Source organism: Talpa occidentalis, unplaced genomic scaffold (genome assembly GCF_014898055.3).
Source record: "Talpa occidentalis isolate TD23 unplaced genomic scaffold, MPIMG_talOcc4v2.1 talOcc4.7, whole genome shotgun sequence".
Classification (NCBI taxonomy): Eukaryota; Metazoa; Chordata; class Mammalia; order Eulipotyphla; family Talpidae; genus Talpa; species Talpa occidentalis.
In genome coordinates, this window is record NW_023605083.1 from 93,376,311 (window position 1) to 93,397,844 (window position 21,534).

The window sequence follows — 21,534 nt, forward strand, 5'->3', positions numbered from 1 at the left end:
TCACCAACAAGACGCCCACCTCAGAGCTGACTCAAGGCCCACCTCCTCCTGCCAGCCATTCCTCAGTGGTTTGAACTCCTGTCTGTGGCACTCTGGCCTTAGGCATTCAGCAGGACATTGGGGGTAGAACCGACTGACCGCCTTGCTTTTTCTCCTCTCTGGCTCCACCAAGGAAGTGCCAGGAAGCACAGCTGACTTGGGGAAGGTCTGGGAAAAATCTCCTTTTGGGGGGGCCGGGGCGGGGGATGAGCCACGGCTGGTGAGAAAGTTTGGAGATTGAGTAGATCGCTCTAGACTGGTCCAGACGCTCCCGGCGCAGCGTGGAGAGGATTTGTGCAAACATTTCCTCATTGTACAAAGAGGAATGCAAGAGGAGGCCGCCTGCGGTCCATCTAGGACTGTTAGAGAAATGTGCCCGCACTTGTGAAAGTGCAGCGAGGAAGATGGGGCCTGGGAGAAGGAAAGTGAGGCCCCTGCTTGGCGTTCATGAGTTGTCCATGGGCGTCCCAGCTCCTCGGGGGGCCAGGCCTGATCCCTTCCACAGGAAGCTCTCTCTCTGTGTCCCTGTGAGGCCCTTCCTTACCTTGCTGCTTCTGGTTTCCATCAAGCAAGTAAGAGCAGTTTTATTGTAATTGTTGTTATTGCTATTGCTGTCATTATTGTTATCATGATTATTGTTGTGTATATTTTCTGATTATGGAAGCAATTTAGACCTGTAGCTATTTGGAAAATATGAAACAGTATTGACAAAAATGACCAACTATAATCCTAGCATTTAGAGGTAATCACTGCTCATATTTTGGCATATTCATATTATCCCCAAACCATTTTCTATGCATATTTTTTATGCAGCTGAAATTATAATGCATATAAACATTTTGTATCCTGGATTCTCCTTTACATCATATTATAAGCATTTTCCCTTGTCAGTGTGAACTTTGTAGAGAGCATTTAAAATTCTGTGTATATCTTCTTGTCTGCTTTTATCATTTCTTAGGTTGAGTATTTAGGTCAGATGGATAATGGTTGTTTTCCTACCCCCATCTTCTTTCTTTTTCCTTTCCTTCCTTCTTTCTTCCTTCTTATCATAAGCATAAAATGTTCATTGTTTTTTTTTTTAAATTTATAAGTTCCAAAGAAGTATAAATACAAACACAAATCACTGCAATCCCACCACACAAAATCACCCTCATTCGTATTTTGGGCCTTATATTTGTAGATATTTCCCTACCATTTACTTAAATATTGTTTTTTTTTTTTAAAACAAACATAGGTTCATACTATAAATATTATCTTATAGTCTGCTTTTTTCTTAACAAAATACACTAATAACATGAGCTTTCATTTTTATTGAACACTTACTATGCATTAGATTCTGTGGCAGGCAACTCCTTCATATTATCTTATTTCATTATGTCCCAGGGAGGGAACTTCTACTAATCCCACTTTACAGGTGAGAATGTTGAGGCTCAGAGAGGTGGAACAGTAAATATAGATGATATATAAAAGCTTCAAGGAAGCATTATAGTGTGTGCAATTATCCTCTTTCGTTGGGAATTTGATAGCTGCTCTTATTCTCATCCAAGGAGAATAGATTTTTACTCCTCTCTTTTCAAGTTTCCACTTTTATGCTGCGCTATGAAGAGTAGGATCCCTAGTCCTGATCATCTGAGTACAGAAAGCTTGAGGGAATGATTCACTCCTTTGGTTCATGGGAAGAGTTAGTTCTGTTTGTAATCTCAGAATTCGATAGATAAATCTCTTCTGCCCCTTTTTGGGAGGGGTGTGGTGCCAGGTTTCAAAATCATTCATCGTACCAGGCTTTCTTTGGTGCTAATCTGGGACCAGACAGACAGAAACCCCCTATCAAATTCTACACATCCAAATTCTCCCAGAGGCTGCCTTCATGCCCAATCCATGGTTTCATGGAATTCTTGCCATAGTGGCACCTTCTTAGTAACTGACCAGAATATTCCTGAGGAGGGTAGGTGTTCCTGGCCAGTCTCCTGGCCCAGGACTTAATCAGTTAGTGGCAAGACTGTTGCAGAGATAGTCGATATAGATACTCCTTCTTGCTTCACTTCTTTGAATTATTTCTTATTAAAATTGAATATAGTCAATTAATTGTCTGGGCTTGTTCATCTTCTCTCCACAGCCGTGTGTTGATACTGATACAAGCACTGCTGAGTCACTTTGCATTTGCTCATAGATTATCTTATACCCCATAACAAACCTCTGAGGAATGTGTTATTACTTAACCCATCTTACAGACAGGGAAATGTAGTTCCCTAGGAGTTAAAGGCTGGTCTGCGATTGTGTAGCTCCTGCACAGTGGAGTCACTGTGTTTACCCAGGGTATTTGAAGTTCTGTGTTCTTTCTTCCCTAGCATCCCTTGGAAACTGTTGGGATATGAATATTTATACATTACAACAGCACACTCTGCAGTGTCTCAGGCGGGCTTATGAAGCTGACCAAGTCACACCTTGGCCCTTCACTCTGGTATTTTCATAATCAATAATGTGCCCGTTAGAGGTGTCCCCTCCCCCTTTTGCCACCCAAGTCTGTTTTCAGAACTTTTTCACTCTGTCTGTCCTGCAGTGTGTGTCTGTAACCCAGAGGACCCTCCTCTTGATTCTCCACCTAAAAGCTCATATTCTTTCTCCAGATGTTTATATTATAAGACTTTGCGTTGACGTTCATGATGAATTTTGCTCATAGACATGTTCCCTGCCTGGAATATAAATGACTGTGGTGTATTCTCTGGCAGGAAGTCTTCATAAAATCCACTTAATGAGAAATTCTCAGGAATAGTTTAGTTTCTAAATCAAGCAGGGAAATAGTGCTATCTTTCGCTCTTCTCTCTTCAAACTCATTTAAGTTAATTGGCAGTTGCTTTGGCATCACAAAAGTAAACTCTCTAATGTTCTTTGAGAAGGGACCTTGTGACTTTTTCATACATTGCTGATGAGAATGTAAAAAGGTACATATTTTTAAATTAAAAAAATGTTGGCAAGGATAGTTTGGCAGTACATTATCAAAACCCTTTAAAAATGTGTATACTCTGTGACCCAGAAATTCCAATTCAAAGAACTTCCCCTAAGAAAATAAGATGTGCTCAGATGTGTAACTATGAATATTTTCATTGCAGCATCATTTATATTAGCAAACATCTAAGACAATTTAGATGTTCAAAGCTAGAGGATTTAAAAAATAAATTATATCATGAATTCAGAGAACATTATGTTGCTGTTAAAATGGTGTTCTAGAAGTTCTTGAAATGGAAATAGAGTCACAATATATCTCCTAGTGAAAGAAAGGTTACAAAACAATGTGACTTCCTTTTTGATTAAAATAAAAAAGTAAAGGAAAGTGGAAAGAAAAAGGATGTTTGTGTGCAGAGAGGAATCTGGAAGGAAATGATAATTTCTGAGTAATAAGACTATGATTCCACCTTCCCTGTTCTTGTTTATCTGCAATTTATATTTTGTTTACAGTGAAGTGTATTACTTCTCTAACAACAAATAATAAAAGATTTATTTAAAGCAGGTCAGCAGAAGCCTTTTTGCCTTAATCCCTTCTCAGCTAAGTTAATCACTGATGCTAGTTGCCGGTGCCAGGGAAAGTGGGGTCAAGTTCAAGCTGGACTTTTCCATTTAGAAAGCATCTGCTCATGTATCTCCTTCCCTCATTACTTTGTTTAGATCTGGTTGTGGCTGAACTTAGATTTATGGTTTGTGTTGGTACTTTAGGACTTGTCTTTAGGACAAGTACCTGGGAAAACAGTTGGAATTTGTCTGACTCCCCTCAACCTACCCAATTCAGCATTTTTTGTTAATTCTGTTCTTGACCCTAACCATTAGTCATGGCAAAGACATGGGGAATGGGCGAGCACACATATATGACTGATTTTATAGTCTCTTCTTCAGCCAGCTGAGGTCTCTGATATAGCCAGCTTTTTATCCAAAAAAGGGTCTTGCTTTGGTGACTTGGGACATTCTGGAAGTTTATGATTTGGTTGTCAACTTATCTGCTGAATTTGTGAAAATAATATAGAGTCAGTTGTGGTCCCATGAGAATGTTTCTTTAAAGATCCTAATGTGCTAATAAGCTTCTGTCTTATCTTTTGTGCTATAACTCAGAGAGAGATGTTATTAATGGAGACTTAAAAGTCATTGGAAACTGAAATCAAGGGCTTACAGCCAATTACTTCATCATCATTATTACTTATTGGCTAACTCCATGGTTCCAAAGTTGTGTGCTAAGATGCCACAGGGTACCACTGTGAGCACACGGAGGGGGTCATATTTTAATTTCTCAAGGGGAGCACAGTGATCATAGCATCTGCACTCACTGTACAATTTACTAGCTGGAGGTACTTCACAATTTCAACACACATTCTTCCTTTTGATGCTGTTGTCTGTTTGCAAAGCTAGGTATTCTGCAGTTGCTATGATAAAAAGCAAGTACCACACAGATGTGATCTACCTAGTTCTCAGGTTTGAGAAGTTGTGCAGTCCCCTATAGGCACTAAGCTGTTAGGATATAAATACTTATTAAGGTGTTTGTACTTTCCTACCTAATAAATGGGACTTTGGAGAATTCTTTTGGCTTTTTTCCATGGGTACTGCAGAAAAATTGCTGAGACACTAAAAGCACCACGAATTGGTCTAACGATGACTATATTGGTGCTTCTTTTAAAAGTTGGTTATGGGCCTCCCCTGGTGGCGCAGGTGGTTGAGCGCTGTGCTGCAAAGCTGTCTGCAGCCTCTGCAGTGCCAGTTCGATCCCTGCTGGCCGGCGAGGGTCACATGGCACGCAGACCTCTCCTGTCGTGCCTGCCACTCCCCTCAGCAGTGTATTTCGTCAGTCTGACTGTTCTGTTCCCTGCTCTGTCTGGTGAATCCTCTCACCCTCCCGCACCCCGGTTCTTGTTTAAAAATAAATAAATCTTTAAAAAAAAAAATAAAAGTTGGTTATGTGATTCTTTGGAAAAATGCAAAAGAACTACTCACAGACCCCATCATAGATGCTGGACAGAGAAAGGAGAGGGTGGATTAGACGAATCATGCAGGAAGTGAAAATTACCTACCTATTTGACTCAGAGGTATTTTTGTTTGTTTTGCTCTGTGTGTGTGTGTGTGTGTGTGTTTGGATGCAGTTTGTGACTAGGTAGCATCTTCCCCATTGTTATACCCTTCCTATCTCATTCTTTCATGTTATCTATCTGGCCCCAGAATGTGCTTGAGTCTATTATACCTTGCTTGAGAGACAAAAATCTCAAAGTCATCTGATCAACTGGATGACCTTAATCCAGTTCACTCTATCCTTTCCTGTGCCATTCCTCTCCTCCCACTCCACTATTGTACCTTTGTTTCTTTAGCAAGAAAATGAGGGCAATAAATCCTGCCTATGCTAGAGACTTGTATTCTGAGGTGTAAGGCATACCTCAGCCCTCAAGAAACTTCTGGGGCAATGAGGGAATGACGAACAAGCCTCCCGTACAAGACAGTACATGAGGGATGTGGGGGTCACTGGCATATGGAGTCTGAGGGCACTGAGGGTGAGGGTCACTAGTACAGAACTGCAGTGAGGGAGATGGTCAAGAGTGGCCAAGGGTCATTAGGCTTGAGTGAGTTTTGTGTGATGAATAGGGAGTGAGCAAGTCAAAAGGAGGTGGAAAGAGAGTCAACAGGAAGTGCAAAGATGTAAAGGTGAGGGCCTCCCCTGGTAGCGCAGTGGTTGAGCGCTGGGCTGTGAAGATGCCCACAGCCTCTGCAGTGCCGGTTCGATTCCCGGCCCCTGGCGAGGGTCCCACATGGCGCACAGATCTCTCCTGCCACACCCGCTGCTCCCCTCAGCAGTGAATTTCGTCGGTCTGCCTGTTCTGCTCTCCGCTCTGGCTCTGGTGAATTCTCTCACCCTCCCGCGTGTCTGGCTGTACCCAGTGCTTGTATAAATAAAATAAATAAATCTTTTAAAAAAAAAAGATGTAAAGGTGAGAAACAGCAAGACTAGTGTTCAAAGACCGGGGATGGAGGTGATGGACATGTTCAATTTCAAGTCAATGAGCCATGAGGGTTAGACTTTAGGCAGGAAAGTCCTGTGATGATGGCAGGGGGAGGAGATGATAGAGGGGAGACTGTGGCACTCGATCAGAGACCAGAGGTAGAAGAAGTGGAAGCAGGGTTGAACAGCAGAGAAATTCAGGAGGACAGAATCTGGTGCCTGGCTGGATGTGGGCATGGAGAGGGTGGAGGGAGGAGTTGAGGACAGCTCTTGGTTTTTGGTTGTGACTGAGAGGACAATGGTCCAAAGCACTAAGGGAAGCAGAAGATGATAGGGTTAGATCTCATTTGACTCTCTTTGCCAGCTGATTATATAATTGCTCTATCTTTAGCGGATTCTAAGTTCTTTAAAGCAGAAACTGTGTCTTATCTTTTTCATCTCTGTATCACCTTCAATTCTTCCCTAATGGCACATAATAGGTACTCAATGAAGATGAGTGAGTTGAAGAACAGAAATCCCTTTTAAAATGAAAAGAAGTGGTACAGATATATAATTAGAAGTTTTAGTCTATCTAATTATCTGGGGAGCCCAAAAAGTATGTGCTGTGTTTCCAGACATCTCTGGGACGGGATAGGTAATGTCAGGAAAAATATTTCAAGACCTCAGTAAATAGCCCAAGACCTGGACCCACAGGTACATGGGCAGGGAACTGTAGACCTCTGCAAGTCAGGAGACTCAATGTGGTGTGAGAGGAATCTGGGCCCTGTCTGACACCGTATTGAGTCTCCTTAGTGGGATGCTTCTCACTTTCAGAGCTAAATAGTCTTAGGAACCTGCAATCACTCATCTGGGAGGGTGTAAAGCATCTTACATATTACATCAATTGAAATGTCAATCTTACTTGAAGATTTTGAAAAAAAATTTAGATATTTTATTAAAAGCAACATTAGATTACGTAGTAAATGTAAAATTTGTGTGTATTTTTAAGATAAAGTGTAAGATGCCGAAGAAATTCTGTTTCTTAGAGCAAGCTATTACAAACACATTAGTGGGAAGCCTGAGAATCATGGTGTGTGATGAGATCCAGGCCTTTGTGTTTGCAGCTAATCCAGAGTCACCAGGTTTGGTTCTGTTTAGGTTACAGGATCGCTCCTGGAGAAGACAACTCAAAAGTGGATTCAATACAAAGAGCAGTGTCTGAGAGACTTACTCAAGGAGCCTTCTGGTAAGTATATATATTAGCTATCTATAGCTGTGTAATAAATTACCCTGAAGGCTAGTGTTTAAAATAGTGATTAAAGGGCCTCCCAGGTGGCGCAGCGGTTGAGCGCTGGGTTGCGAAGCTGCCCGCGGCCTCTGTGGCGCCGGTTCGATCCCCGGCTGCTCCCCGGCCACTGGAGGAGGGTCCCACATGGCGCGCAGACCTCTCCTGCCTCCCGCTGCTCCCCTCAGCAGTGTGCTTCGGTCCTTCTGCCTGTTCTGCTCCCTGCTCTGGCTCTGGTGAATTCTCTCACCCTCCCGGCTTCTGACTGTACCCAGTGCATGTATAAACCAAACAAACAAATAGATAAATAAATAAGACATGCCTCTAGAAAATTAAAAAAAAAAAAAATAAAATAGTGATTAAAAAATGCATTATCTATCATAGTCTATGGGACAGGAGTTCAGACAGGGTCCGTTGGGGATGGCTTGTTTCTGCTCTCTAATATATGGAGTGTAGTTGTAAGATTCTGTGACTGGGGGCTGGAATCATCTGAAGGTTTGTCCCCATCATGCTTTTTGACTGACACTTGTTCTGAGCTGAGAGACTTCCAGCTGTTCCCCTCTCCCTGAGATTATTCCCTCTGCCCAGTCAGGCAATAATCAAAGCTTGATATCTGTTAAATAATCATCTTGCACTTCGGGGGATCCTGCTTTCTGAGGTGACATAAGGTAGGTGCTCTTTAATTGGAGCCTGCCATGAGCAACATAGTCAGGTGAGCATCATCTCCCACAGACCAGGTATTGATACCTGGAAGCCAACTCCACAAGGTGGTCTGAGCCGGGTCATAACCTAGTAGAGCTGCATTTGTAGGGACCTGGTGCCAGCAACCTGGCTGCTCATCTCAAGTGGCCGCTGAGTTCTAGGCCAATAGGAGCAGATGGTGGGTATGACACTTGTTTTCTGGAAGGGAGGAACTTATATTATGGAAGTTTGGGACCTAACCTGAAGTCCCTTCATTTGACTCTTTGAGAACTATGAAACTGAAGCTTACGTTGATAGCTTTTCTTTGGCAAATACCAGGGTGGAAATCACCTCCTGAGCTTGAGACAGTCCAGGCATTCCATAATTTTCATTGGATTAGTCTTCAGAGAAATAGAATGAAGTAGTGTTCATGTCGGGTGCACGTGATGAAAAGCCTCAGTTCTTCAGATCCCCTTTTATCCTCTGGTCAATTTGTACATTTCACAGTCAGAGTGTTCCAGAATCTAATTGGTAAAGATTTGACAATTATTCAATTGTGGAATATGAGTTGCTGGTGGAAACTCCAAGTTCTCCTGACCCTGAGTTTCTGTGAGAGTTCAGTTCGTATAAAATAAATCAAAATCATCGTGACGTGCACATTGACATACTGGACTGGACCACTGCCAGAGGTCAGGTTTGGGAAGACAAAGCCAGTGTTTGTGGATTCATTAGACATTTCTGTCCTCCTCATATTGTTCCTCATCTTTGACCATCTGGAGACTGGGGTCTCACAAGCAGTTCCCAAGGGATGCCCAAGTACCAATCTGGACAGGTTGTACCAGCTTCAGATGCCAGGAAGGCAGGCTCTAGACTCTGGACTCTGGGCTCTGTCTGGGCTGCTCTGCCTTCATCAGGGGACCTCTAGTTCCAACACTGCTGTTCATTTGTACCCTCTTCTCTTTGCAGGCATATTTTGTAATGGGACCTTTGATAAGTATGCCTGCTGGCCTCATTCCTCTCCAGGAAATGTCTCTGTTCCTTGCCCTTCATACTTACCTTGGTGGCGTGAAGGTAAGAAGTCTTATATTGCTAATTGCTGAGGGTTCCTTAAAGGCTCATCTCACCTGCGTAGAACAACCCTTAGAGCAAGCATAGGTGATTTTCTCAAGTCCTCTCCTCCCACAGAATGTCCCTATGAAGCTGTCAGTATTACATCTTCCCTCTCTCTACTTCTCTTGTCTTCCTATGTCCAGATGGTCCATTACCATAGTAGTCTTCTTTTCTTTGAAGAATAGAGTAACCACAGGCCTGGCTACTGCAGAATTTGCTGCTGTGGGGATAAGAATTATCACCATTGTGGAGAAGAGAAAGGTTGGGATGCTCACATCCATTCAACTTTTGATTTGTCATATCAGGAGAAAGGATGTCAAAAGTACCCTTGGAATGGTATGGGAAGGAGGTACTGTTGAACTGGTGCTTTTAAGCCCCATGAGACTCAGATGGAGAATTCAATCATTTAGCTTGTTCCGATGCCACTTGTAGAAAGAGGCTGTTACTAGGAATCCAGAACAATAACCCACACCCACCTCCAGCAGACCAACCTCTTGGTTATTTTATTTTGGTTAGAATTATTCTGCCTTTGACTAAACACCAGCTAAGACCAGGCACAGCTTTTGTCAGGAAACATAAGTGTTTACAAAGTTTCAGGCAAAGCAAAATGATAATGGGTTTTTGAGAAGTGAGGTTAAAATACTTTTTACTTAATTTCAGTCCAATAAAACATTATGTCAGTTCAAAATTTGGTTTTGATTTTTGAGGCCTTGCTGCAAAGAGGGGTTTTCAAAGGAAGCTGCATTTCTGGATGGGAGAGTTAGTGATGTGTATAATAGAACTGTCCTCTGGTGAGATCCAGTTGGAATCAACCCAGGAGGTATGAGGATGTGATGTTTAGAGAAGATGGAAAGAAAGATACTAGATTACTTGCTGGGCCAGATGGGTCTGAATGATTCAGGCAAATAGTCCCTTTAGGAGCCAGCTCAGTGAGGTGGAAGGAGTGCTGGACATGGAGTCAGAAGCCTTAAAGGTAGACCATAAACCCTATTTTCTCTCTGTTGATAGCTTTTTTAAAATTTTTATTTATTTTTTTAATTTTATATATTTTTACATCATTTTTAATTTTTGCACAATGTATGCATTTTCATCTTGGTTATAGTCCCCATACAATTTCCACCCCGCCCCCCCTTGTTTCAATCCTACTCCCTCCTCTCCCCCCGCCCCGCCCCGTAGTGTGTCTCTGGTTTATAGTTGCTTGTTGATTTTGATTTTTACTTTATTATAATTAGCCTTTTTCCTGGTCCCTTATTTAGGTTTTCTAAATTCCTGCTGTGAGTGAGACCATCTGGTATTTTTCTTTTTCTTTCTGGCTTATTTCGCTGAGCATGATCCAATAGCATATGAAAAAATGTTCAACATCACTTGTAATCAGGGAAATGCAAATCAAAACTACCATGAGATACCATCTTACACCAGTGAGAATGGCACATATTAAAAAAATTAGTGACAACAAATGTTGGTGAGGATGTGGAGAAAAAGGAACTCTCCTGCACTGCTGGTGGGAGTGCAAACTGGCCCAACCACTATGGAAAGCTGTATGGAGATTCCTCAACCTGCTAAAGATGGAACTTCCACATGATCCAGCAATTCCACTCCTAGGTATTTACCCAAAGGACACAGAAACATTAAAAGGGCACCGGCACCCCTATGTTTATAGCAGCACTATTTACAATAGCTAAGCTATGGAAACAACCCAAATGCCCAAAAATAGATGACTGGATCAAGAAGATGTGGCATATAAACACAATGGAATATTACTCAGTTATCAAAAAGATAAACTCATGCAATTTGCAGCAACATGGATGGAGCTGATAGCTTTTTTTTTTAAGATGCCATTGGTTTATAGCACTGAATGTGATTCAGAAATATAGGATCCTACCTTTTCAGATATATGTTACTACACCACTCAAGTGACCCATAGTCCTCCAGCAAAGTTCATTGTACCCCCTCCTGGGTTTCCTCTCTACCCTTCCCCTCCCCACTCTGGAAGCCTCAGTTTTATAGTCAGATGTCTAGGGTTTGCAATTGATCTGATTTGTTTTTCTATATCCCGCATGAGTAGAACCATTTGATAGTTGTCTGTTTCCTTTTGTCTTGTTTTGCCTAGTATAGTCCCGCCAGTTCCATCCTTGTTTTCTTAAATGGCAATAGTTCATTTTTAATAGCTGCATAGTATTCCATTATATTCACATATATGTACACATACGCATACATACACCGCACATTCTAATCCACTCCTCTGTTTTTGAACACTTAAGTTGTTCCCCTAACTTGGCTTGGAACACATAAATGGTTACACTTATCAACATAGGAGTGTATATATACCTTTGAGTTAGTGATTTTGCATTCTTTGGATAGATACCTAAGAGTAGAATTGCTGGGCCTATGGTAGATCTATTTTTAATGTTTTGAGAAGTCCCCATACTGTATTTCATAGGTCATGGACTAGTCTGCATTCCTACCAAAAGTGTTGTACACTTTTGTTCCTTTTTCCCTCTATCTTTACCAACACTTGTTGTATATGGTCATTTTGATATGGGCTATTCTCACTGGTATGAGACGGTATCTCATTGTGGTTTTGATTTGCATTTCCTGATAAGTGATGATGAGCATTTTTTCATGTGCCTATTGACCATCTGTATGTCTTCTCTGGAGAGGAATACTTTTAGATGTTCTCCTTTATTGATTTAGTTTTTTGGTTTTCCTTGGTTGAGTTGTGTGAGTTCTTTGTACATCTTAGATATTAGGTCATTGTCAGGTGTTTGATGTGCAGTTGTTTTCTTCCATTCAGAAGGGTGTCTTTTCATTTTAATGATAGTTTCTTTTGCTGTCATAATCTTTTTAGTTCTATATAGTCCCATTTGTTTATTTTTGATTTTGTTGTCCTTGCTGTAGGAGTCCTCAAATACATCACTGTCTCCAATGTAGTGAAAAGTTTTGCCTGTTTTAGTCTGTATATTGTATAGTTTCAGGTATTATATCTGTATCTTTAATCCATTTTGAGTTAACTTTTGTATGTGGTGTGAGATAGTGGTCTAGTTTCATTCCTTTACATGTATCTGCCCAATATTCCTAATTTGAAGGAATTTTCTTTTGTCATATAAGTTTGGCGTGGGCTTATTTCTGGGCTCTTAATTCTGTTCCATTGGTCTGTGTGTCTGGTTTTATTCCAAATGGCATACTGTTTTGTTTTCTGTAACTACAAGTTTTCAAACTTGTAGTATAATTTGAAGTCTGGAAGCGTGATATCTCTATTATTCTTCTTTTTTTTTTCAGTCAGGATTACTTTGGCTATTCAGGGTCTTTTGTGGTTCCATATACATTTCAGTAATGTTCTATTTCTTTGAAGAATACTACTGAAACTTACATAGGGATTGCATTGACTCTGTATATTGTTTTAAGTACTGTGGTCATTTTAGTCAATGGGAACGTGTGTTTGGCAGGGAAGGAGACAGTGAGTGCAAAAGTCCCATTTGGGGAGCACATATGGTGTGTTTTACAAAGAGCAAGGAGGCCAATGTGGATGGAGCAAAGGGGAGAGAGAAGAAATAGGAATTACATTGGCGAGAATTGGGGACTAGATCTCTGGAGCTTTGTGGGAGGCATCTAAGAACTCTCACTTGTTTTCAGAGAGTCCTGGGAAGACTTTGAGCTGAGATGACTTACATTTTATTCAACTCACTCTGATTTCTGGGTTAACTGGCATGGTCTACACACCATGAGTCTTCTGTGGCCACCCAATCCACACACCATGAGGGGAAAATGTAAATGAGAGATAATGGTGGGTGAAAGCGGTGGTCAAATTCTACATATATTTGAAGTCAGAAGACAACAGTCTGGGCTGATGGACCTGATGGAAAGAAACTGAAAGAAAGCAAGGATGACTCCAAATTGTTGGGCCAGAAAATTAAAAGATGGGCTTACTATCAGCAGAGGCAGGAAGTTAGGTGAGTGGTTCAGGTTTGAGGAAAAGATGATGAGTTTGGTTTGGAGTGTGTTGTTTGAGATGCCAGCTGGACACCGCTAGCAAAGCTGGTAGATGGATTCCATCTATCAGTGGAATCCAGTCCATCGATGGAATCTATTCCATCGATTCAATTCAGCAAATAGTTACTGTTGGTCTATTACGTGCAGGGTCAGGATTAGGAAGTTCCAACAAATTTCCATTGCTCATATGCAAGTCCAGTCCCTGATCATCCAAGGAGGAGGACCTTTGGCAAGGGCTCCTAGAATAGATATGTCAGAGTCACTGGGGCCATCACTGTGGGCAGGGTGCTTTGCTGTCACCTGTGTACACACACACACACACACACACACACTTTAATTTATCTCTCTCCCAAAACTGTGGATGGAAGGTACCATCATTATCCCCAGATCCTAATGATGAAAACCAGACTCTCCAAGAATAGAAGGACTGAGCCCAGGCCCACAAAGCTTACAGACAGCAGAGCAGGCTTTGTGATGCCCACTTTTTCTCTTTCCTGGTTCCCCTTCTTATGCATCAGGAAGCAGTGGCACCACTGATCAAGCACCAGGAGCCTGGGGGTTGGCGTCTCCGTGCTGGGCTGCACCCTGGAAGCGTAGCAGTCTCTGACTCACCAGAGACTATTTCAGCTCCAGAGACTTTGGGTAAACACAGCAGACATTAGCAGATCATGGTGTATTATGAAATGTAGAGGTTTCCGTGTTTTGCTTTCTGTTCCAAATAAACAGTAAGGATGCTAATGAGCCCCCCGAAGGAAGTGAAAATCCCTTTTCCCTGGGATTTTCCACAATTCTGCTGCGAGAGCGGTGGCCTTACCACGTGCTCAGGGAACAGGCTGTGTGTTCTGACCTTTCCCCTAGAGCTGTGTTTACTTTCAGAGAGCTCAGGACGGGTCCACAGACACTGTTTGGCTCAGGGGACTTGGCAGACGCTGGAAAACTCCACAGATATTTGGCAGGATAACTCCGAATGCTTGGAGGACCAGCGCTTCAAAGAAAATGTGAGTGTGTTTGGGTTGGTGACAACACACCCCTGGGCCCAAGCCACCTTCCTTCAGGCCCTCGGTGGTCTGTCAGCTTTAGGGGCCACTCAAGAGCTCTCCCCCATCCTGTCTTCCCCAGACTCACCTAAGGCAGAGTCCACAGTCACCCAAAATAGTAACCCCAGTGGCAGCCTCTGAATTTCTTCTACTGCAAGGGTGAAAAGTGAACCCATAAGGGAAGTCAGTCTCTAAGGTTGGTCCTAGCCTTTGCATTTGCTGTTCCCTGTGCTGGAACACCTGTCCCTAACTCATCTGTGGCTTCTCCTTCTGATCCTTCAGGTTTCAGTTCAATGTCTCCTTCACAGAGAAGTCTTCTGTGGCCACCCAATCTAGAGTGGCCTCCAAGGTCATTCTCTACCACTTCCTCTGATACCCTGAGCACTCTCTGATGCTCTTTTGTGTTGTCATATTTCCAACTAGCCCCTCTTTAGAATGTAGACTCAGTGGCAACAGGATGACCTGGCAAGTCAGAGAGAGGTGAGGCATGGGGCCTGGCTGGAGGCCAGGCAAGAACAGGCAGGGGCCATTGCAGTAGCAGCCCAGATATGAAGAGAACACTAGCAGCAGTGGAAAAGAGGGAGGCTGGATTCACAGGTTACCTGGGTGGGGAAATGGTGGAGTCAGATGCTGGGTGTGGTTAAGTGGCAGAGTCAGGGCCAGCACAGCCTGGCTTGATGTCTGGCTTGGGCCCCTGAGGAGATTTGAAAGCTCCTCAATGAGACAGGATGCAGGAACTCCATGTCTTTCAGCTCTCCTGGGTTCTAGATTTCACTACCTAATTCTTTGTTCTAACTCAAGACTGTAAACCTCAGCCCACCCTCTGACCCCAGGATGTGGCTCACTTTTTTCATAATTTAGTTGGATTTCAAAATTCTTTAGCTTTCTTAAATCATTTTGATATTTTCCCATTAAATGCTAAACTTGTTTCAATAATGTTTGGGGAGGAGGGAAGGTAAGGGGTGCTGGTCTAGCAACACTACCTCCATGACTGAAGCCACATCCCCTCTCTGCAGGCATCCAAGTGTGGAGTTGGTAATGCTGACATTGCTCAGTGGGGGTGGATCTGAGAGGGGCAGTGGTGTGGACTGAGTCCTCCTGTCCTGGCACCATCAGTCACTCCACAGTGAGCATGATGGCATCGCTTGCCCTAGACTGACTCCTCTGGTCCCCTCCAAACAGAATGTCCTGCTATTACAGGACAGGGAGAGGGGCAGCCCAAACCCTGCAAACCTGCCTATTCTAAATGGGTTCTGCCATCCGCCGCATCAACACAAAACATATGAGACTTTAATGGGAAGGAACTTTAATAAAACTAGGAAACAATACAGGAAAGGCAAAGAATTTAGTTTCTAAATGAAGCACCCAAAGTTACCCATCCCCTAATGAGTAAAAGTCCATCAATATGGGATTGGCCCAGTGCAAGGGCCCAAAGCCTGCCACAAGTTTAAAGCATCTTCCAGTGGGGACCCACAGAAAAGGGTCAGAAACAACCAGACAAGCCCGGAAGGAAAAGAGCAAAATCAACATCAAGATAAAAGCTGCCATTGTCCCCTCCCCACGGGTCTCACCCACATCTGCGTCACCCAGTCCACGACCAAAAGACAAGCGTGTTTCTTCACATGTCTCTTGGCTCCATGTGCCTCCTCAAGGTCTCCTTCTGGCTCCATCCTGCTTCCTCCTTCCTCAGTCTCTTCTGCAGCTTCTTCTCTCTGCTCAGCTCCACCCTCTTTTTGGGTGGGGCAGGGAACCTGGAACCTCCCCCTTTCCTGGGGACCACCCTGTTACTCTGCCAGGTGGGGCTCTCTCTGGTCCACCCCTAGGGCAGTGAGCACAGTCTCCTTGTCAGTATGAGATTTTGGTGTCTGAGAGTAGATTTCCTGCAGTGGCTACTTGGGCTATTCTTTAAACATAGGTTTTATTTGACTTTCAAAAGTCAAAGACCTAGTTTTCTGTTTATTTTTTAAGGTAGAGATATAGATCTCTCTCTCTCTCTCTCTCTCTCTCTCTCTCTCTCTCAAATGCCTATAGATGTATAATGTGACTGGTAAATCGCAATACTTTCAAGGAGGTCTTTGAATAATTTTTAAACTGCATTAATACATTTAAGATATGAGATGCCTTAAATGTTTTAAATATCTGAAATAGTTGATACAAAAAGCAAGTCTAATTCTTAAATAATTCCTGTTCATTGACTACATCAAGCTCTTACAGGGAGTCTTACATTTTCTTACTGTCAATACCAGTTTCATTAAGTTTCTAATTTAAACTTAAAATCTAAAGGCAAATATTTATTGACCACACTTCATATTGGAATCACAATGTCAGCTTATTAGATCCTGTACTATACCAAAACTCTAGATAGTAACACTAATTACACACAGGTTATGCAAATAATTTTAAACCCTCTGTGTGAGGGTAGATGCGTGGTGATGCTGTATGAAATGTTATTGGTAGAATTTGGGTCTGGATATAAGATCTTCTTTATAAAATTCCACCTACTTTGCTGTGTATTTTAAAGTTTTCATAATAATTATTAAGAAAACAGGACAAGCTCTATATATGATTTTCACACAAAAATATTAACACATGTAATGACTTGATTAAGCCTTGCAAAGGTTAAGACCAAAAGATCAAGTTCTCACTAAGGAAACAAACTGGCCAACAAAGTAGAGGTTTCCCTCTCGGGAACCACAGTGCATGTATAGACAAAGGTTTGTTTGGCCTTGCTGTCAGTATCAGTGGTGTGGGTGTTCTAATGTAAAATTGGCTCCCTGCTCCCACCCACACTGATTTGCAATGATCTGCAATGTTTGCCAACTTTTGTGATGTAAATACTCCCACCACAGCCAACAAAAAGCTTTCAATGAGATATCATTGAAAGCAGTATAGGAAAAATATTCACCGGATACACCATTAGATTCATAATAACATAGCATAAATAATTGCAAGAGCATTGAAAAGAGAAGTGTAGAAAAATATTGAAGTGTGAGTTGAGTATTTATTACTTTTATTTTTAATATAATTTATTTTATTGTTGAATTTTTAGTTAAGCTTGCCTTTTACCATGACTCCTTCGAAAAGTAGCCAACAGGTGCTCACAAGCTATGTGACCACATGGCCAGATCTGCCAGGGTGATTTTTTTTTTTTCATTCCCACTTAAGGCCCAAGTCCATGTCCTTTGGGGGAGGAGGATCCATCTTCTCATATTCAAGATATTTCACTACCTATTTATTTGTCCTGACTGGAACCTGCAACCCCGCCCCCATCCTGGCCTTGGCTCATTCCTCAGAGCCTCATGGGAGTTGGCATGGCCCAGGCTCTGGTCTATGGCATCTCCCAGGAGGATAAAAATCTTCCATTGTGTCCTGCACATCTATAGGGAATTCTTGCTAAACCTCTGCTTAACTTTATCACCTGATTTAAGTTGGAAGAATTCTTTGTTTCTCATATAATTTTGCCATGTGATAGGTCATACTTCTTAAAGTTCTATGTATTATGTATGTATCTATGTGTTCATTTTAATTCTTTCAAGGTAATCTTTGATTAATTTTTGGTACCTCTGAAAGGTATTAAAGTGATACCTATGGTTGGATTGGGATATGGTTTCTCTCAATATTTTTGTTATGATACCAGAGGAATGCTAATTGCTTGCATTGAACTAAGTAAATTCTGTATGTTTATCTTCCCTCCTTGACTAAGCTACTTGAGAATAATGACAAAGGCATAGTTATAGTTGACCCTTGAATACCAGGGGTGTTAGAGATGCTGTCCCAAGGCAGTCGAAAACTGTAACCTTTGATTCCCTCCAAATTTAACTAATTGTCTGCTATTGATGGAAATCCTTTCTGATAACTTAGTCAATTAATACTTACTTTTTATTATAATATTTATTTTATATTTTATTAATATTTTATACACTTTATATACTGTGTTCTTAGACTAAATGAAGCTAGAGTAAAGAAAATACTTAGAAAATCAGATGGAAGAGAACATACATTTACAGTACTGTGCTATATTAATTGGTACCCTAAGTTTATGTCATCTGTTTATAAGAACATCCATATATAAGTGGGCCTGTGCAGCTTAGACCCATGTTGTTCAAGGGTTCACTGTATATCCAAAGAGCTCATGCCCCCAAATCTAGTACTGGCATGCACAGTAGCCTTTGCAATATAAACCCTGAACTAATGGCTTCATAAATTCTGAATCAGTAGGTCTGTGTGGTACCTAGGAACCAACGCTGGTGCTAACATTTCCCCCGGGAATCTAATGTGCTCTGAGGCTGGGAACAGAAGTGTTGAGAGAATTTTCTAGCAGGTGCAGTGCCGGCTGCCCCCTCTGGGCTTTTGTCTGCAGCAGACAGGTACAGAAGACAGGGACAGCAAAACAACTTTTTTTTTTTCTCCTGTGCTTTCCAAGACAGGAAATAAAGATTTCTCTCTTTAAAAAAGTGAGGACAAGGACATTGCTCCCCACTCTGCAAATGCCATATTTCCAAGAATTTCATACTTAAAAAAACAACTTCTGACCATGTTTACCTGTGTTTCTAATAGCAGACAGAAATTTTGCCCAAAAATGGCCAGTGTTAGTAAATCTTGACCCTTCAAAGTTTTGGCAAAAAAAAAAATGTTATTTTCTTCCAACTGACAGCACACTGGTGGTCCCTATAAACATGAAATGGTACTCCTTAAGGAAGTTTTATATATATATAGGTATCTTGTGTTTATGTATGTGTAGTGTATGTGCATGTGTGTACACATATGTACTGCACACGTGTGTGCATTCATATGTTTGTGTATAAGATTCATAAGCCTGTTTAGATTCCTTGGTATAGAATTATGTCTAGTAGTGTTGAAGTAACTTGTTATCTTGCCTTCCTTTAAACTGCTATTCTTTGCTATTAAAAAACTTTTAGTCTCAAATACAGAATTTATTGCTATATATAGTAAATAACTTAATATATGTAGTTTTAATGGTAGATTTTAATTTTCAATATAATTTATAATAATATGAGTAAATATATATCTATATCATCTAACATTTTATTTTGAAATGTTCAAACATATAGAAAAGTTAAATGAAACTTTTTTTTTTTTTTTATAGAGGCATGTTTTATTTATTTATTTATTTGTTTGTTTTGTTTATACATGCACTGGGTACAGTCAGAAGCGCAGGAGGGTGAGAGAATTCACCAGAGTAGAGCAGGCAGAAGGACCGAAGTACACTGCTGAGGGGAGCAGCGGGCGGCAGGAGAGGTCTGCGCGCCATGTGGGACCCTCCTCCGGTGGCCGGGGAGCAGCCGGGGATTGAACCAGCGCCGCCGCAGAGGCCGCGGGCAGCTTCGCAACCCAGGGCTCTACCGCTGCACCACCGGGGAGGCCCTAAATGAAACTTAAATGAAACTTAAACACTTACAGATCCACTGGCTAGATTCAAATGTGTTGACATTTTGCCACATCTGAGTTGCCACAAATTTCTCTATCTCTCTTCCTGAAATATTTGAAATTAATTTGTGGACATCATGAGATTTTACCTTTAAATACCAATTAGGTACCTCCCAAGATTAAGGACGTTTTAAGGATGTTATTCTACCTAATTACAATTCCATTATTCCAACTAATTAAAGTTAACAATACTTTCATGATATCAAAAAATGTTTCATCCATATTCAAATTTCCCCAGTATTCCCTCAGTTTTTATAGCTTTTCTTCCTTGAAACAGAATCTAAATCTGAAAATTGATGTCACTCACCATGTTAAAAGATTAAAAAAATGTGACCATGATTTTTCAATAGACAAAGACATCATTGAATGTCAAAGCATTTGATAAAGGTCAACCTCCATTCATGATAAAAACTCTCAGCTTATTGGAACAGAAGGGAACTTCTTCAATCTGATAAAGGAATGATAGGTTACATAATGGCCCCACAAAGATACCCATGTGCTAATTGCCCCAATCTAGGAATGTTACTTTATATAATAAAAATGACTTTGTTACTTTACACAATACAATTACTTTATATAAAGAGACTTTTTGATAGACTAAAAGGACTTTGATATAATAAAATGTAAGATTAAATCAAGATCTTAAGATGGGGAGAGCATCCTGGATTATCCAGGTGGGCCAAGTAATCATAAGTGACCTTATAAGAAGAGGGCAAAGGAATTAGGATCAAAGGAAAAGATAGAAGAATGGGAGTAGATATTAGAGAGAAAATGCAATATTGCTGACTTTGAAGATGATAGATATGATGACATGGGTGAATCTGGTCCATTTTTCAGTAAGGGACCCCTACCCTGTAAGGACAGCATTCTCAGGGACAATGAACCCGTCCTCATTCCCAATTGTCCTGGGCACAATTCTATATGTTGTGAATTCTATACATAAATCGTGGGCTGTGGGGCAAGTTGGGGATTAGCTCTTTCGAGAACTTTTCGCTCATCAAAGTTCTTTGGTCTCTAAGCTATGCCAGAGAGCAGACTAAGTTACTCTACTTGGATGTCAACAAAGATTGGGTTAAGCCAGAACTTTGGTGATCCTGGACATGGACTGGGGGTTGGAGGCCATAGCTGCATGGTTTGGTGGTCATGTCTGTTCTTCATCTTTGCCCAGGAGAAGCACCGTGACTTGCTGTCAACCTTGCAGCTGTTGTATACCGTGGGATACTCCCTCTCCCTTGCCTCCCTCTGCCTGGCTCTCACCCTCCTCTTGTTTCTTCGGTGAGTGGAATTTCTGCTGGCATGTGTTCGGGCATGTGTGCTGGGGTTTGCTCATTGGCTGCCTGTAGAAGGCAGTGGAAGCCTGGGCTGGATGACATCATGGATCATCAGAACTGGAGGGGATCTAAGAATCTCCAATCTGTCCAACTGTAGGGGCAGAGATGACACAGGGCAGGTTTTCTGATTCAGCAGACAGGGTAAAGGAGGAGTCAGAGTCCTCAGTGGCTTTTGCAGGTCTTTTGTTTAGATTTAGCAGGCACATGGCAGGTAGGGGTGCTGTGGGGCTGGGAGGCTGGCAGTCCTCCCAGCCCCCAGCAAATCCTCACTCTTTCTGGGCTCTCTGGCATTCTCTCTGCTTCTCTTCTTTTTCCTCTCAGCTTCTGTTTGTTCTTGGCTTCTGCTGGTGTCCCTGCAGATGCCGCCCTTATAAACTCAGTCTCTCAGCCCAGGTGTACCCACTTCAGGGGCCCGCCATCAGGCATGCATTCAGGACCACAGGGTTCCCTCATCTATCCTAATGGCGGGAGGGCAGAAAAGCTTGATACTTTTACCTTACCTACTCCAACCCATTTTGCAAGTGAAGGGGAAAAGGATAACATTGGTCTAGTGAGAGACACTGAATCACCCTAGGTCACAAAGCATTTCGAGAACTAGGATCCAGAACTCCTAACTCTATTTTTGCCTCTTTCAGATTGGGTTATCTTCCTAGTGCCTGACCTTGC

At 41.9% G+C, this 21,534-nt stretch overlaps 1 protein-coding gene across 1 annotated transcript in view; it reads left to right on the plus strand.

The window, feature by feature from the left end:
• Nucleotides 1-497: 497 nt before the first annotated feature.
• Nucleotides 498-21,534, plus strand: part of GLP2R (glucagon like peptide 2 receptor) — a 42,595-nt gene continuing 21,558 nt past the window's right edge. The window contains exons 1-5 of the mRNA XM_037493236.1: nucleotides 498-611; nucleotides 7,145-7,232; nucleotides 8,919-9,023; nucleotides 13,929-14,056; nucleotides 20,709-20,812. Coding sequence (XP_037349133.1) covers nucleotides 498-611; nucleotides 7,145-7,232; nucleotides 8,919-9,023; nucleotides 13,929-14,056; nucleotides 20,709-20,812 — 539 coding nt within the window. The remainder of the gene's footprint in view (nucleotides 612-7,144; nucleotides 7,233-8,918; nucleotides 9,024-13,928; nucleotides 14,057-20,708; nucleotides 20,813-21,534) is intronic.